This window comes from Phascolarctos cinereus, unplaced genomic scaffold (genome assembly GCF_003287225.1).
Source record: "Phascolarctos cinereus isolate Bilbo 61053 unplaced genomic scaffold, phaCin_HiC Scaffold_7;HRSCAF=346, whole genome shotgun sequence".
Lineage (NCBI taxonomy): Eukaryota > Metazoa > Chordata > Mammalia > Diprotodontia > Phascolarctidae > Phascolarctos > Phascolarctos cinereus.
In genome coordinates this window covers 122,970,385-122,987,955 of record NW_027556180.1, presented here as the reverse complement: position 1 = coordinate 122,987,955, position 17,571 = coordinate 122,970,385, and the positions used below count along the sequence as shown (strand labels likewise).

The 17,571-nt window shown below is 37.4% G+C and overlaps 1 protein-coding gene across 1 annotated transcript in view; it reads right to left on the bottom strand.

Moving 5' to 3' along the window:
* Window positions 1-17,571, bottom strand: part of SLAIN1 (SLAIN motif family member 1) — an 84,411-nt gene that overhangs the window by 53,586 nt on the left and 13,254 nt on the right. Inside the window, 1 exon segment of the mRNA XM_020973302.2 lies at window positions 13,596-13,732. Within this exon segment, the coding sequence (XP_020828961.1) occupies window positions 13,596-13,732 (137 nt within the window).

Genomic DNA, 17,571 nt, shown 5'->3' with positions numbered 1-17,571 from the left:
TGGACTAATTGATTGGAAAAGTGAGAATGTGATTTAGGCATTTAAACTATGAATAAAGGCATGAAGAAAGTAAAGGAGACTGAATATGCACAAAAGGCCTCATCCAACTGAACTAGAAAATTTTCTTTTAGAGAAATGATGGAAAATAAGGGTTATTGGGATCATTTTTTTGGAGGGCATTAACAGATAGAGAAAGGAACCCAGACCTAATATAGGAGACAATTAGGGAACTATCATAAGTTACTAAGCATTGAGATTTATATGATGAAATGCACCCCATTTACCAGGCAGCTATGAGCTGCCTTCTGGTCTAGTTGGAAAACAGCAACTTAGAGAGAAAATATGCAAACTATATGAGTGAGAAAGAATTAAAATTTCCTGATCCAGGAAAATCTTGAAAGTGAGGCTAGATATGAATTTAGAAAGAGAGAAATATCAGTTTTATTGCTTATTAAAATTTATGACAACAAAAGACATTTCAATAGGATAAGGATTCAGACAGGAGCTTGTTAGGTCAATAAAGGCAAAAGCAGTGAATACTGTCAGGCAGTCAGTCAAACATTTACTAAGAGCCTACTGCCAGGTACTGTGTTACAAAAAACATAAAAACAAAGGCAGTCCCTGCCTTCAAGGGGCTTATGATGTAATAGGGAAAGACAATGCACATCAAGAAAGCTAAAAATGAAGGGATAGAGAGATCAAAAATAGTGTAGCTGAAGGGAAAAGTAGAAGAAAAATGGTACTGAGCCCCCTCTTTAAATGGAAGCCGTAGAGTCCACTGCCATGTCCTCCAATCAAAGGGTACAATCAGAAGGGGAGATGAATTATGATGAATTATGAGTACTGGGCAAATTCAATCCTAAAGAACAAAGACATTTCCCAATGATGAATTTTCTGGGAAAGGAAGAAGGCAAGATGGAGAATTCCAAAAAGAGTTCAAAAGCAATATATTTGCTGGGAAATGAATACTGTTGCACACAATTTGAAACTGCTGTGAATGTGTATCAATTTAAGGAAAATGATGCACAGAAGAAATATAGGAAGTCTGGAAAAAATAGGATTTTTTTTTTTGTAAAAGGAACTAATCATTGTGTGTGTGTGTGTGTGTGTGTGTGTGTGTGTGTGTGTGTGTGTGTTTTGGCCCAGCCCTATGACTTCATCAATATGGGTAACTCCCAGCAAGAAAACTCCCTCCATTGATACAGATTGGCAACTGATTTATAACTTGCCTAGTTAAAAAGTTTCCTAGGCACTAAGAAGTTAAGCACTTTGCCCTGGTCACACAACTAGTATGTGTCAGAGGCAAGAATTTAACCCAGATATTCCAGGAGACAATGACTCAGGAGACTTGAATTCAAATCCCACCTCCAATGTTTACTGTGTTATTTTAGGTAAGTCCTTTCAACTCCCTTGTCCTCCATTTCTTTGTCTGTAAAACTAAGAAGTTGAGTTAAATGGCCTCCACAGTCCCATCCAACTCCACATGTATGATGCCATTATTTTCACTCCAAGACAGGTGCCACTATACATAATATCCTCCCAAAGAAACAGATATATACACAGAAATGACAAGGTAAACTGGGACACTAGATGTGCCTGATCCATAATCCAAGATAAATATTCTGGAATAAGACTCCTTCCACGTGATAAAAAGACAGTATGAAAAGCATAGGGATGAACTGAGGAGTCAGAAAGGACAGTTTACAGACAGGTGCCTCAGTGGACAACATTCAGCACACTGCCTTATGGGGAAAAAAAAGGTGGCTTATAAAGAAGAACTAAGACCTTTCCATTTCTGAATCCATCCTCCCTGAACCCCACAGTGAACATTCTGGAATGAGAACACTGATTACGTCCTATCTCCAAAATAATACTATTATGACTGATAGCTTAGAGAACCCATTAAACCCAGCATAAATCAAAACTGCCTATATCATCTAAATTACATATTTTAAATTTTTAAATGTATTAAGGAGAGGCTTTTCAATACCATTTTATAGTCTTCAATGTTCTGCTGTTATCAAGTGTTATAAATATATAATTTTGAGACTGAATACATCAAAGTCTGCTTTGCTTCTGAAAATGTGAATGACATGAGGAGTTCAGTCATATTTTAAACAACCATCACTTTGACAAAATGTTCAGAATAGAAGCCATCTGAAAAATTTCAGAAGAGGGAAATAGTGCATGAAATCATACAGTAAATATGAGAGAATCGGGTAAAAAAAAGTGTTTCCAGATTTACCCAAGTGCAAATGAACATGGGACATTGGCCAAGTTATCTGGTAATGTTTTCCTTGCCCTTAAACCCATCCCCAAAGTATAACTGCCCATTCTGGAAATGCTTTCTCTAGGAAGTAGTCATTTTGTTACAATGATTCACTCTCTCCATGCCCTCCCAGTCTGTAACTGCTTCCCTACACTATCTGTTGTGTTGTACAGGCACATTGTAGCTTTCAGGTTCTAGTGAGTATCAGTTTAAAAAGTCCTAGTTCATGCTGTTTGAGATCCCAGTATCTTGGGTCAAGCAAATTCAGGAAACCTTTCCTTCCATCTCCTACCACAACTTGGCAGAAGCACCAAGATTCCCCCTTAAACCTATTCCTCTAAACTTGCCTATTTCTTCTGAGGTAACAGTATCTGTAGGCTCCTAATTTAGAATCATTCATACATGTCTCTTTGCTTTCCATCACTTGTATTTCCTATTGTATCCCTCTCCCCTAAACCCTCTCAAAGGGAGTGAAAAGAGAAAAAAATTCAGCAAAATTTATCATTAAAAAAATCTGACATATTCAGTGTTCTGTATCCATGCTAACTTCCCCAACCCATCTCTCTCTAAACAAAGAAGTGGTAGAGAGGGAGAGAGTGTCTTTTCATAGCTCTTTGGTGCCAGGCTTGTTCATTATAATTTCACAGCATCCAATTCTTAATTGTTATTGTTGTTGTTCTGCCATTTATACTATTTTAGTCATCATGTATATTGTTTTCCTGGCTCTGCTTACTTCACTCTGCATCACCACCATGACATCTCAGAGTGTGAAATAGAGCATCTTGTTTTCTAGAGATGATCTACAATCCTTTATTTTCTATATCCAGAAGTTTGTGGTAGTTATCTTGTGTTTTCTGAATTAGAGTGTTGAGATTTTTTTCATATGTCATGCTCTTCTGGGAAACCTGTGATCCTTAAATTGTCTCTAGATATCCCTATCTTAAAGTCCAATCACTTTAGCTTGTATAGAAATCACATGTTCTTTTAATACTGTTGCCTTTTGCTTCTCTTCTGCTGATTTTCCTCTGTTTATTTTTGTGTTCCAAATTTATTCCTCTTTCTTTTGCTTCTTTGAAGAGACTCCCCAACATAGAATCAATTTTTTCTCATGTTCCACTTGAGCTTTTTAAAATTTCTGTGTTGTTCAGTCATTTTTTTCAGTCACGTCCAACTCTTGTGACTCCATTTGGGGTTTTCTTGGTAAAGGTACTGGAATGGTTGGCCATTTCCTCCTCCAGCTCATGTTACAGATGAGGAAATTGAGGCAAACAAAGTTAAGTGACTTGCCCAGAATCACACAGCTAATAAGTGTCTGAAGCCAGATGTGAACTCAGGAAGATAAGTCTTCCAGACTTCAGGTCCAGCACTCTATCCAATGAGCCACCCAGCTGCCCTAATTTTATACTGGGAGTTATAAATTCTGATATTCATTTCTCATTTTTTTCTCTTACAGGTATTATCTTTTGAACCATCTAGAACTTGTGACTTTTCCATGCTTCCTTGGAATTCCAGAAGACTATTTTATTAGAAATTATTTAATTTTCCTTTGTCTTGTAAAATCTGTTCCAAATTTTGTAATCTCTCCAAGAATTTAGCACTCACCTTTCATTCTAATTTTTAGGATCTTCTCTTTGGATTTATCTGTTTATGCACAGGGTTCCTGTTGAGTTTTCTTCCTATTAAAATCTCTAGTATTTCAGCCTTTTCCCTCGCTCTATAGTCTTCTGTTGCTTTCTTACTTCTTCCCTCTTTTATTGGGCTGGACTGCAAAGTTGTCTAAACCTCCTTCCATATTGAGATCTAGTATTACTGAGTTAGATTCCCAACCTTAGTAGCCTAAGGGGGTAGGGAACACACAGACACACACACACACACACACACACACACACAGACACACACACACACAAAGTTAGTTCCAATTCCCTTTCCTTCAAGTCCAGTGCAGTCGTGCACATTGTCGCAGTTCCTTGCCCCTGTATTCATTCGAATACCTTCCTTCCCTTCTGTGGCTGGGCTGAATTGCTCACTGCTATTTCTTGCAGATTGGGAGGAGAATCAGGAGCATGTTCTGGGCAGAGTCTCTGCAGATATCCATAGGACTGGAATGGGGGTGGGGAGATAGGGGGGCAGGAACCTGTGGCCCCTTTAGCCCACTAGGTCCTCAAGTCAGGCCCTTTGACTGAATCCAAATTTCACAGAACAAAACCTTTTATTAAGGGGATTTGTTCTGTGAAGTTTGGATTCAGTGAAAAGGCCAGATTTGAGGCCATGTGTGGCCTTGAGGCCACAGGCTCCCACCCCTGCCCTAGGGTATCTAACCTTAAGGCAGTCCCAGGTAAGAGACAGTATGCTTCACTCCCCACCTCTTCTCTTACCCCCTTGTAGTGGGCAGAGGATAAGATATATATACACAAAGTCTTCACAGCAAGGAGGGGATCCAAACATGAACCCAAAGCACAATTGCACAGGGTCCATTTGTTCTTCCATGCAGGGATCATGAAGGCAGGTAGAGGAGGAGTGCTGAATCAACACTAAGGAATAGCACTCTCTGGTGTTAATTTATAAGGATTCTACCTTGGTCAGCTGTAATTTTTTCTATATTGGATACATAATTACTCCTTTGGGGGAATTTCTGAGGTCTGGAGAAAATCCACCATCTTGCTGGTGCCAAGAACCAGAAGTCTTGAATATTCTTGACGCTCTCCCTCTCTGTCTCCCACTACATACTCTATCAGTTGTAATGCTTTGTCAATCTACTTCCACACTCTCTCAAATCTGTGCCCTTCTCTGTATTTATATGGCTACCACCCTAATTCAGTCCACATTACCTCTTTGCCTGGACATCTAGAACAGTCTACTAATTGGTCGCCATGCTTCCAATCATTCTCCTCTCTAATCCATCCCCCTCCACAGGACTGCCAAAATAATCTTCTTTAAGTATCAATCTGACCAGGACATTCAGTGGCTCCCACTGCCTATGAGATAAAAGATAAATTCCTTACCTGGTGTTTAAAGTCTCCATAATCTGGCTTCCACCTACCTTTCTAGTCTTGTTTCATAGACCATATTCTAGATAATCTGGACTAGTAGCTCCTCCCCAAACAATATTCTATTACTTGCCTCTTCACCTTTGCATAAAGCTTCTCCCCTTTCCCCATGGGTAGAATGTACTCCCTTTTTAACTTCACTTCTCAGAATCTTATCCTCCACTAAGACTCAGTATTCTCTCCACTGACATTTCCCCCAAAGTTCCTTCCTCCCCATTCTTGCAGTTGTTAATCTCTCTGCCTCTTCAATTTTCCTTGTGGTATACACGTACTATGTGCTTCATAAGGGTAGGAACTGTTTCTGTTCCCATCTTTGTAGCCGTGGTACCTTGTACGCAGAAGCTTGGTGGCTGTTAGTTAAACTGAATGTCATTAAAAGTAAAGCTGAAAAATACAAAATGGTCCTTATAGTTTCTAAGATACTCATGAAAGGATGCATACTTGCTCATCTCAATATTCGAACCAAGACCACACCTTCCCAAAAGGCCTAAACTCTAATCCAAACCAAGAAAAATTAAATACTGAAGAAAAGATTAGAGACAGTTCCCAGCAAGTTGTTTCTATGGGCATATGAGCAAGCAGCAATTCACAATAACTAATGTGTAAGTAACTTCATGTTTTCTTAACAAACACCTCTCTAATCAAACTGAGAAAAGAAATCAAGGACAAGAATAAAGATTGCCATAAATACTTACCAAGGAAAAAGATTATGAACTATTTATACGTACATGTTTACACAGATAAAAGCACACATACACATATGTATGTACATATATACAGATATGTCTATATATACATATATCTCTGGGGATGTGTATATGTGCATGCACACAAGTGTACGTCCACATGCGCGTGCACACAAAAGCCCCCAGTGGTAAAACAGACACCAGAGACAACTAACCTAAGCCAATCTCTTGGAAATATGGTCCTTCTGTCAGTTTCACCCAATGTTATTCTAATCTCTAAGGCTAAGGAATAGGTATAATGGACAGTAGGGATTTCACATAGACACCCCCACCCTGCCCCCACTCTAAATCTAAAATTAAAATTACATGCCAGAAAGCAACAACTGGCAATTTATCTGGATTTTTCTTTCTGAAGATCTCTGGGCTGTACTTCTCAAAGGACAGAGAATTTTTATAAAAATTCCCTAAAATGAACTGTTTAGAAAATGGCAGAGTAACTAATGCCTAGAAATCTGAGCTGAAGGAGATAGCATCTTGGTCCACACAAGAGAAGGCACTGGCTGTGCTCCAGGAGACAGATGCTTGATAAGCCTCTTAACTTCTTCTTGGCTGAATCAGTGTGGCTTTTTAAAATTAAACAGCCACCTTTAGAACTTATAGAAGGCTATACATTCAGCATTCTGGGTTGATCTGAATTATTTTCTTTCATTGTTTAACATTAGAGGGCAACACTTCAGTTATCAAGCTAACCAAGACAAAAGAGTCACTTAACATTATGTATAAAGCTTTTGAAAAAGCCTCAAAGCAAAGGGTGAGAGTTGTCCTCACTTAGTTGGGAAAAGGTTCGGGGAGTGATAGATGATAAGAAATAAGACCTAAATGTGCACAGCCACAGTCAAGGAAACTACCACACAACACACTAAAATGGGGCTTGCTTTGATTTATCTAGTAAGAACATTCAGCTGTATTGATAAGCTATACAACCACATTAAATAACTTATGATTAAGTGAACCATACACAGGGTACTTCTAATGATTCAAATGCGTTCAAGTAATGTCTAAGTACTTAAAATTCTCAACTGCACATCAGTGATATAAACTGACCATGTTGGATACTTGTTGGATATTTAGGACTGAATACACAAAAGTCCTTATGAATTTACCTTATAAGTATTTGCATTTTGCTGTGGGGAATTTTAGAATTATTGTATGGTCTCCACCATGACAACATCTGGGACTTCAGTTATTAAGTCTACAGAAAGATGAGCAAAATCAGAAGCAGATATTTTAGAAATTGAGAAATGTCTGTTAAGTAGACAAAGTGGGAAAGAAAAGATCAGGAAGGTAGTCTGAATTTGCCATGTGTTGTTAAACAATGGAATGCATTTATAATATCTTTCATTTGAGGCTCTTCATTACTACCAAATGTTTATGACAAAGAAACAGTATGGTACAGTAGAAGGAGCCATGAACTGGGAGTCAAAAGGTTTGTCAAGACACTTCTATAGGACATTCGAAATCATTATGTCATATGGAAAAGATCAGGTGGCTTAGCAAATAAACCACTGAATTAGGAGTCAGGAAGACTCAAGTTCAAATCTTTCCTCAATCACTAACTCTGTGACCCTGGGCAAGTCACTTAACACATCTCAGCCTCAGTTTCCTCATCTGTAAAACCGGGATAATAAAAGCATAAGGGAATTAAGAGGATCAGGATAGGAAGCAGTTAATTGTGGGAACTGAGTGAACCATATTGACTCCATCTCGTGACTCAATTCTGGACCTAGCTCAGTGCCCTTTCTATTCAATTATGGGTCTAGTGTAATTTCTGTTTTGTGAGAAAACTTTACTCAACTGTGAAAATTGAGGGAAAACCCTATTGTATTGTTTGAACCCAGTCCTACATGGCTAGGAAGCTGGACCACCTCTACCTTCTGTTTAGGGACCCTTAACCAAAGATACCTATTTTTCTGTTTTCAGGAAATTACACCTGTTTACTCCTCCACCTCTCAACTTGGAAAGCCCCTAATCTTTAATCCAATTAGAAATCAGATTATCTAATGTTGTATTGTTTCCTTTTATGTTAACTGGCCTTATTTGATAAATTGTTTTTAATGTATTAAAGTCTGTCTCCCCCTGTATTTGGGGTCCAGGCCTAAACTAAGGATGTCTGATTCCACTTTTGTTAGACAATTGCCGTGCATTGCTTAATAAATCATATGCTTGGTAGATCATACCTTTGTTTCCTCAGTCATTTCATCGTTCACCCGCCACAAGCACCTACCTCCCAGGGTTGTTATGAAGATCAACTAAGGTATGTAAAATGCTTTGCAAACCTCAAAGTGCTATATAAATGCTAGCTCTTCTTGGGAGTAAATATGACCTGATTCAATTCTCATTTTAAAGATTAGGAAACTGACTTCCAGAGCAGTTCTCTTAGGGTATGCCTCTCAGGAGAGGACAGAAAACAAACCACACACACACACACACACACACACACACACACACACACACACACCCTAATATGTTCCTTGTTCTCAATATGGAGAAAAGAGATGAACTTCAATGTTTAATTTTTAAAAAGAAATACAATACTAATAACGTATTCCTTGTTTGGTATGAGTAGTTCTTCCTCCAATCTCCTACCCTGGACTCAATTTTCTATACCACTGTTAAAGTGACATAATGAACACCTGAGATTCATTAACTTCTATTTATGGACAAAACTACATTTATGCATTGCTATCCAAAGAGAAGCCTGTATTAATTGGTTACTTCCAATCAAACAACTGTATTCACATCCTGTTCTGGAATTATTGTCCCATAATGGAACACTTAAGAGGGAAATATTTATTCCCCCTGCACAGGGGTTATAATGAGAGTTAAATAAAATTTTGCAAATATTAGCATCAGCATTTATCTTACTTTCAAAAAAGTGGTTCTCATACCAAAACCAATTTAAAGGAAATAAATTCACATGGAACAGTTTTAAAAAGTGCAAACTATTACAAAATAATCCATTTTCAAACATCACATCCTTTATGCAATTTATTCCACTTACGTTGTTAACTTTTTGCCCTTTGCTAATGAAATGAACCTGATCATAACACAGACCAAATAAATCTATGATATCAAGCACAACTTTTAAATTAGATGATTTACATTTAATTTTTTAAGTCTTGAAAATGTAATAGATTTCTTATCATAGCCTATAGGTAGATAGGTTGTTGGATTTAATTTTTGTGTAAGGTCTTATTTTGAAACAAAGCGAGTCAGATCCTTAGCCCAAAAAGTTTAGTTTTAGATAAATGTGTGATTAGATGAATCACATTAACATTAACATTATAGTAAGTATCTACTGTTTATAACTACTATACTCACATAGCTTATAATATAAAGGCGGATATGACACATATGCCAAAGCATGATTATTTGCATAAGATGAGAAAGAAAAATATTGTGCAGTCTTACTGATTAAAGGAAATCAGGAAGCCTTCACAGAAGAAATGATATTTGAGTTGGGCTTTCATAAATTTCAGAAATTCAACAAAAGGCAGGATCAAGGAAGGAGAAGGGACTGATTCTGGTGATAGGAAAAATTGCAAACAAAGGCATAGGAGGGATAAAACAGAACATACAGATGATGGGAACAGTTCTGTTTAGCGGCAACCAAGAATATGCAAAAGGGAGCAGTATGAAGCTGGAAAGATAGGGAGGTTTCAAATTGTGGATGGCCTTAAATGTTTGGCAAAGAAATTCTAGGAAAGAGGACTAAAGGAGAGTTCCCAGTAGAAAAGTGACATGGCTAGATCCACGCATGAAGAGAGAAAGGAAAGCAAGAGAAGGGAGGAAAGCAGACTTCATAGGAAGCTATTTCTATAGGCAATAGTCCAGGTTGGTGACAATAAACACACAGAAGTTTTGAACATAGGACAGCAGGCAAATGGTGGTACTGAAGGCAGAAATCTGAAGGGAGTTTCAACAGTCATTGAAATTGGCTACTGAATATCTAAACGAATGCATATAAAAATAGAGATGAAAAGAAGGAACTCTGAGACCGTCTAGTCCAATTCCCCTCATTTCAGTGATGAGAATACTAAAGCCCAGGGAGAGGAAATAATTTGTCCATAGTATTGTCAATAATAAGCAACAGATGATATGAACCCAGATTCAGTGCTCTTTCCCCTGTATGATGATGGGTGGTATAAATGGATTAGACTTCAGAGGAAAGATTATTAAGGATGGATGGTAGAGAAATGCTCTATAAGCAGCAGTAGAAAACTGGGAGTATGTCAACCTTTTTCCTGATCTTAGGAATTTGGAAGGAATGACAAAAGGAGTGGCTTTGAATCTCAAGAGTTATAAGAAATGGGGTATTCTTAGAGAAAAATCTGATTTTAATTAAATCATGAAGATGGAAGAAGTGTTGGAGGAAAGGTTTGAAGATGTGGGTGAATCCACCAATAGAAAAGGGATTCCAAAGGGCACAGTGGAATGGGCTGAGAGAAGGACCTAATGTGTTAGCGTGGTCTTAGGGAAGACTTGATATGAATAGGTATAAGAGCTTGTTACAAAGTATGGGCTAGGGAGGAAGGGATGTGGAACTTGTTTCCAAGATGATGATACTCAGATGACATTGAGTAACCTAACTGACAGGAGGTATTTTAAAGTGGTTTATTGACAGTATGAATTTGAAGAAATGACTGGCTCCAGAAATACAATCTGAATATGAATGCTAGTGATTTTCAAGTTGTATCTATAAAGGATTTCATTCCCAAGACATTCTTTGACAGATTTGGTAACAGTACCTTAAGAATTTACAGTCAACAAGCTAAACATGGTAGAGATTCGAGGTTTCATAAGCAGTACTCTTTTTCCATTTTTTTATATAAAGAGAAATATGCTGATTGTTTTAAGTTCATAATAATAAAAAGGATTTTTTAAAAAGTTTAAAGAATTTAGTAGCATGTTTAAATTATTTCATTCTTTAACATTTGCATGTGGTATTTATTATATTATTTTGCTCTCCCTATTTTTTCTAAGCATCTTAAAACATTTTTATTAATATCTCATTATTCCCAGAATGACAGAAAAGTGCTACTGTTCTTCCTTATCTACCAGATGAGAAAGGAGACAGAGGTTAAGTATCTAGCACAAGTCCCCAATGATGACAGGGCTCTTAAAATTCCACTTAAAATGAGAAGGGCAGAATACAAGGTCTCTACCTGCCTTTTTCCAAAATCTTAATGAATTTTGAGTGCTTTCCTTTGTAGCTCTTCCAAACTCTCATTTAAAGGCTTCATAATAGACATGTTTCTTAACGTTTCAATCAATGAAAAGTGTTTTTGAAATGTACTCTTTCTTTTATTAATAGGAATTGTCTAACTATTTTAAGTATTTCTCTACTGTGATTTTGGATTCTAGAATGGGTCATTTCCTTAAGAAGTATTTTTTTTTAATCTAGGAGGTGGACCAAGTGAAGATTATTTTTGGACACAGGATCTTTCCTTCACCTCACCTCTAGCAAGAAGCTGAATATTAAAGAATTCCCATCCACAAATGAATTTTGTTGGAAGTTGAAAAATAGGCTCAGGCTTTGAACTAGAAAAAAGATATTAGTCTTTAGTGATTCTTTCAGAAAACAGCAAGGGAAAGAATAGCTTCAATCATAAAGATGTTAATGATTTCTTAGTCCTTATGGCCTCTAGGTCAGACAAAGGCCTGGAATCAAGAATCTGTGCTGGAACCACCTTAATTGTGGACTGAAATCTGCAAAACTTGATTGTTTTGTTGTTTGTCTAGAAAACAAAGTGTTAATAATGTAGCTTAAAGTTAAAAGTGTGTACTGTTACATTTTTTCCCCCTGGAGAGCTGTTTGTTAAAACATTTACCAGCACATCCCTCTTTAGATGCCATTCTGGAGAAATAGACAGAGCAACCAATCTTTCTATAAAATATAAAATCAGACTTGGCCTGCATCATGCAAAAACCAGCATCATACAAACTACTGAAGACAGAAGAATGGATTAAAAGTAATACAAAATATTGAGAGAAATGTAAGATTGTATAAAATGACATAGAGCAAAGTAAGTAGAACCAGGGGAACAATATACACAAATGGCCACAATAATGTGAGGAAAATAACAGTGAAAGACTGCAAAAATCTCTTCAATGCAGTGACTAATCTTGACACCAGAAGACTGAGGGATGAGCATGCCTCCTTCCTGACAAAGAAGTGTGGGACTACAGCAATGACATGAGGCATACACTGTTGGACAAGAGCTGTGTTAGTTTCTTTTGCCTACTCACATTACTTTTAGAGGGTTCTAGGCTAAGGTGGACAGGAGGACAAGGAAGGAAGTCATTGGGAAATAATGGAAAGTAAGAAATAAAGAAATGTGTTAATAAAATATTTGTTACTAACAATAACAACCAAAAAAGGGGAAAATTAAGGTTTCCAAGACCACAATCATCAAAATTGCCAGGAGGCTGAAGAAAAGCATTGCAAAGTCAGTGTGAGATGGCCTGAAACCCATGGGAGGAACCTGGGAACCAGATAAAGAATTTCCTTCCTCAAGCCATTCCATACTTAGAGAGTGGACTAAGAAACAGATTCTAGAAGAGGTTGAGCATTCTTAACCTTGAAAAATGGAATCTATCTTCAGCAGAAATGAAAGAGCTCAAACTCACAACTGACTCAAAAGCTTTGAGTGGCTGATTCCAAGAAAGATTATGAACAGGACACATTCAGGAAAAGTGGGGTGGGGGGCACTAAAGAAGATCAAGACCTATTTCCTACATTTACATGAAAGATCAAGTTAGCTTTTGAGTCCCTTGTCCCCTTTTCCTTTTAAGAGCCATTGCCCCCCCAATGGTGGAAGAACTAGGTAAATTTAAATGGAAAAATTAATTAGTAGAACCCTTGGAAAAATCCAAAGAAAGGTTATATATTGGCTTTAGAAACAGCAGATCAGAAGGAAAGAGAAGAACCCAGGTGAGAGAAGGAGTTGTATAATTACCAACTAGAGGAATTTAAGAATGAAACCCTAGTATTCGCTGAGGATATGAAGAATAGAGCAGATGCCTCAGCATAATTGCTTTAATGTTCTCACACCCCATTATGCTTCATAAGTCCATCAGAAATTGAAGATCAAGACCAGTCCCCCTAGGTACAAGGGAAGGGGGCTAACAAATGGGTATCATAATTGGTACCTTAGAATGTAACCTCATATTCTTGGTAAACCTCAACTGACTAAAACATTTATTTACTTGTATTTTTTATAATATAAGAGTATTACCTCTTTTCCAAAAGAAGCACAGACCATTGGAACAAGCATTTATTATTTGTCACTATCAGTAAAAGTGCCAAAAAGGAACCCTTGGCAAACAAATGCAGGGAGAAAGTACAAGTGCAGAGATTCACAAGGCCATATTGAAAAACCCTTATTGCATAAAATACACAAATGGTGAATATAATTTAAGAATTACATGTATCAGTTATAATAATAAAAGTACAAAAATTTAAATCAACCAAGGCAGTGATTGTTGGTTGCAATTACTAAAAAAATTACAAACAAATAGTTCCAAACTTGCCTTGTTCCAATCTGAAGCAAAGTGAACGTTTTGCAGCTTCCATCTCAGGTGTTGGATTATCCAGGACCCGTCGACACCACTGCAGAGGGCTCATTGAATTCTCTGGTAGACTGCATGCTTTAGAAGATGTGTACAACCTTCGAATGAAAAAATATAATATTTAACATGCTTATATTGCCTTTTCTCTAGATAATAACAGTATGCAATGAACAATGTGTAAACCAAAAAAAAGCTTAATTTTCACTTCCAATTAGCTAGAAATATTTTTCCAACAACTCTATAAATAAGATGTTGCCTTGGGGCGGCTAGGTGGCGCAGTGGATACAGCATTGGCCCTAAAGTCAGGAGGACCTGAATTCAAATATGGCCTCAGACCAAACACTTGACACTTACTAGCTGTGTGACCCTGGGCAAGTCACTTAACCCCAACTGCAAACATAATAACAATAATAATAATAATAATAAATTAATAAAATAAAAAATAAATAAGACGTTTCCCAAACTAGATAAATACTCCAAAGGAGAAAGCAAACTTCTAACTTGTTGGCCTCTGCAGCTCTATGTGAGCAGGTGCTTTAGGCCACCAGTGGGATAATTCCATTCCCAATCCATGGTGTTTTTACTCTAGAATCTAACCCTTGATTTCATAAACCCTTATTAGATTCTATATTCTATCTGTCATTTATTTCTCTCTGATGTCAGCCAAATAAGCAACTTCTAGAGAAGGTACCTATCAAGGGAAAATCCCTAATATTTCCAGTTGAGTCTCCTATATGTTCCATAACCACTGTACCATATAATAGCAAATTGGTAGGCTCAAAATGTTAACCCTGTGTATTTTAGAAAGACTATCAACAAAAAGTATTCAACAAATGAGTTTTCCTTAGAGGATTAATCAAATTCAATTAATCAGATCACAACATTCTCAGATTCCAGGTAACTGAAATCGGGTTAATTGTGGTGTTGATTAAAAATGCAATTTTTATTCTAATTACAAATCATAGTCATTGAAATTATTTCCCCAAGGGCCTCTTAGTTCCAGTTACTTTATGTTCTCAAAATAATATTTCTTTAAAAAGAAAAAATCCTTCACAATTAAGAGTTTCTAGCAATCCAGATTGGCTTTCCATTTAAATATACTAACACTGCTTTTCTGGTATAGCTTGGGAATACCATGGTCTTGAATTGAAAGTGAAAGTCAAGGAAAATCTTCATATTTTAACCATTTTTATTACTGAGTATTAATATTTATTAATAATAAAAACTCTAATGCTGGAATTTATGAAAATCTGTCACATCACAATGCTCCACCAGCATCCCTAGGGAATGATTACATATGCCAGTCTTAGTAAACAACATATAAAACAAAAATAACATAATTAACCTTTTCTTGATGACTCAAGAAATCAGCTTTCTCATACTATGTAATACAGCTACAGAAACAGGAGGTGTGGGGCAAAGGGCTGAAGGGGTATTGCTTTCAGCAGCTATGTTGGAATTTTCTTTCTGAAAAGGTCTACTAAGTTACTTTTTGTTTTATGTCACTCTCTCATAATGAACAATTAAAATATATTTATCACCCACAGGGGTGGGGAACCTGAAGCCTTGAGAGGCCCCATGTGGCTTTCTAGGTCCTCAACTGCAGCCCTTTGATTGAATTCAAAGGCCTCGAGGCCACAGGTTCCCCATCCCCTGTCTAGGGTTTATCAAGCTATACTGTGGGTATGGTTTTCCAAAATAATCTAACACATTCATAACCAAAACAGCCTTTCCCTGCAGTTTTTCCCCGCCCTGGCTCTCCGGAAAGTTATCATTTCACTGACTGCTATTACCAATGTCTTGTGACCTGTCAAAAGTTATCAAGACATCTATTTTATTTATGCATCACTAACAAAACCATACTTCCTTGTCAACCTCAAACCACTCTTCCATCTCAGCTACACTAAGCTGGCTAACAGGATGTGAAGGAGAGGCTGAGCAGCAAAGATGAATAAGACAGGCTTATAAGGCTGATCTCACAGAGCTCAGTCTAGCGAGGGAGAAAAGCATACAAATAACTATAAAGAAGTAGACCTTTTGGACATTTCTATGGCAGTTGACTCTGTCGACAATTTCTTGATACTTAAATGCCTCCTGTGGCTTGAATGCTAAGAGCTTTCGCCTGGTTCTTCCACCTCTCTGACACTCCTGCTCCCTAACCTCTTTAAGGTTAGAGGCATAGCCATTCATTCAGCAAGTACTTGTTTAGCTTCCCCTATGGCCTAGGTACTTGGCATAGGGAAACAAGGAAATACTGTCTCCCCTTAGGAGAATCAGAGATGCTACAAGAGAAAACAAAGTACAGATAGAGAAGAGAAAGGAACCTCAGAGACTATCTGGTCCCACTTTTTCATTTTATACATAAAGAAACCAAGGCCAAGGTACCCCAAAGTGACTTTTCCAAGGTCATAATAAAATAGTAAGCAAGAAGCTAGACTGGAATAAATGCCAGTTGGCCAACTGAATGACTGACTGGATCCTAGGTCTTCTGGCTCAAGAGTCAGTGCTCTTTCCATTGAACTACACTGACTACTGTATTTAGATAAGTCAATACAAAATATGGGGAAAGTAAATGCAAAAATCACAAAGTAATTTGGGAGTAAAGAGAGGCCTGGTAGAGGAGCCACTAGAGCTGAGCCTTAAAGGAAATTTGTTATTCTAAAAGGAGATGATGAGAAAAAGCTCACTCTAAACACCAGGGCAAGCTGGTGCAAAGGCAGGAAAGATAGACATCATACATGGGAAACAGTAAATGGGACAGTCTGGCTTGAATGTAGTACTCAAAGCACAGTGGATAGGATAATGTAAAATCATTCTTGGAAGACAGATTGTAAAGGGCTTTAAATACCAGAGGAGTCTATATCACGTACTAAAGGCAACAAGGAGCTATAGGGAATGACTTAAGCAAGGGAGTGACTTCCTCCAGCTCTTTTCAACAACACATGAGTAAGAATGAAGGAGGCAGATGGTGGAAGAATGGGGGAGGCTCACAAACTAGAAGCTTATTCATGAAAGAAAAAATGCCATTTGCTCTTCATCCTGTTGCAACCTTCTCCCCCCTTCCACAGAGTGGCAAATAAGAGAGAAGAAGATGCACACAATCCTCAGACCATCCACAAGTATCCATTTAGTGATGTGTACCATAGAGTCAATGGAAGTTTTCAGGAAGAACTAAATAAATTAACCACTCCCATACTAAATCTCACCACAAGTGAAAGCAAAAGAATACATTAAGAAGTTGCAGCTAAATGGCATAACCAAAAGCTTTAAAATTGTCCTGGGAAAGGTGAATTGGTAGAGCAGCTTTCATCATTGTCTAGCAGCAACAAGAAACATTTCATGGATACTGCCAACTGTAATAGAAATCAGAAACAGAATACTATGAAAATAGTATCACAGGATAACAGAGTTGGAAGGAACTTCCAAAGCCATCTATACCAATTCCCTCATTGATGAGGGAAAAACTGAGGCCCAGGAAGATTAAGCAACTTGAGATAGTGCCTGGAAATTAGTAGGCAATAATGGTTATTTCCTTCCTTCCTTCCTTCCTTCCAAAGGTCATACAAGTAGTAAAAGTGAGAGGTAGGATTTGAAACAATGTCCTCTGACTAAAGAACTAGTGTTTTTTCTCCCTTTCATAGCTGATATGCCAACAGCTGTTACAGATGAAGAAATCATAGGAAGAAAATGGCATCATCTCCCAAATTAAATTATATACAACTTGATACTCTGTATCTTCAATGCAAAGGTGGGGCAGAGGGGAGAACAGAGAAAACTGTTTAAAAAATACAGTCCTAGATCAAAAACTGAGATACCAAGTTTGTACACTACTCAGAAACCTCATAGCTATGTATCATAAACAGTTTTTTTTCCCAAGAATAGGGTCAGAGGGTGCTGTGGTGTCATAAACAGAAAAACTACCAAAAAGAAAAATTGA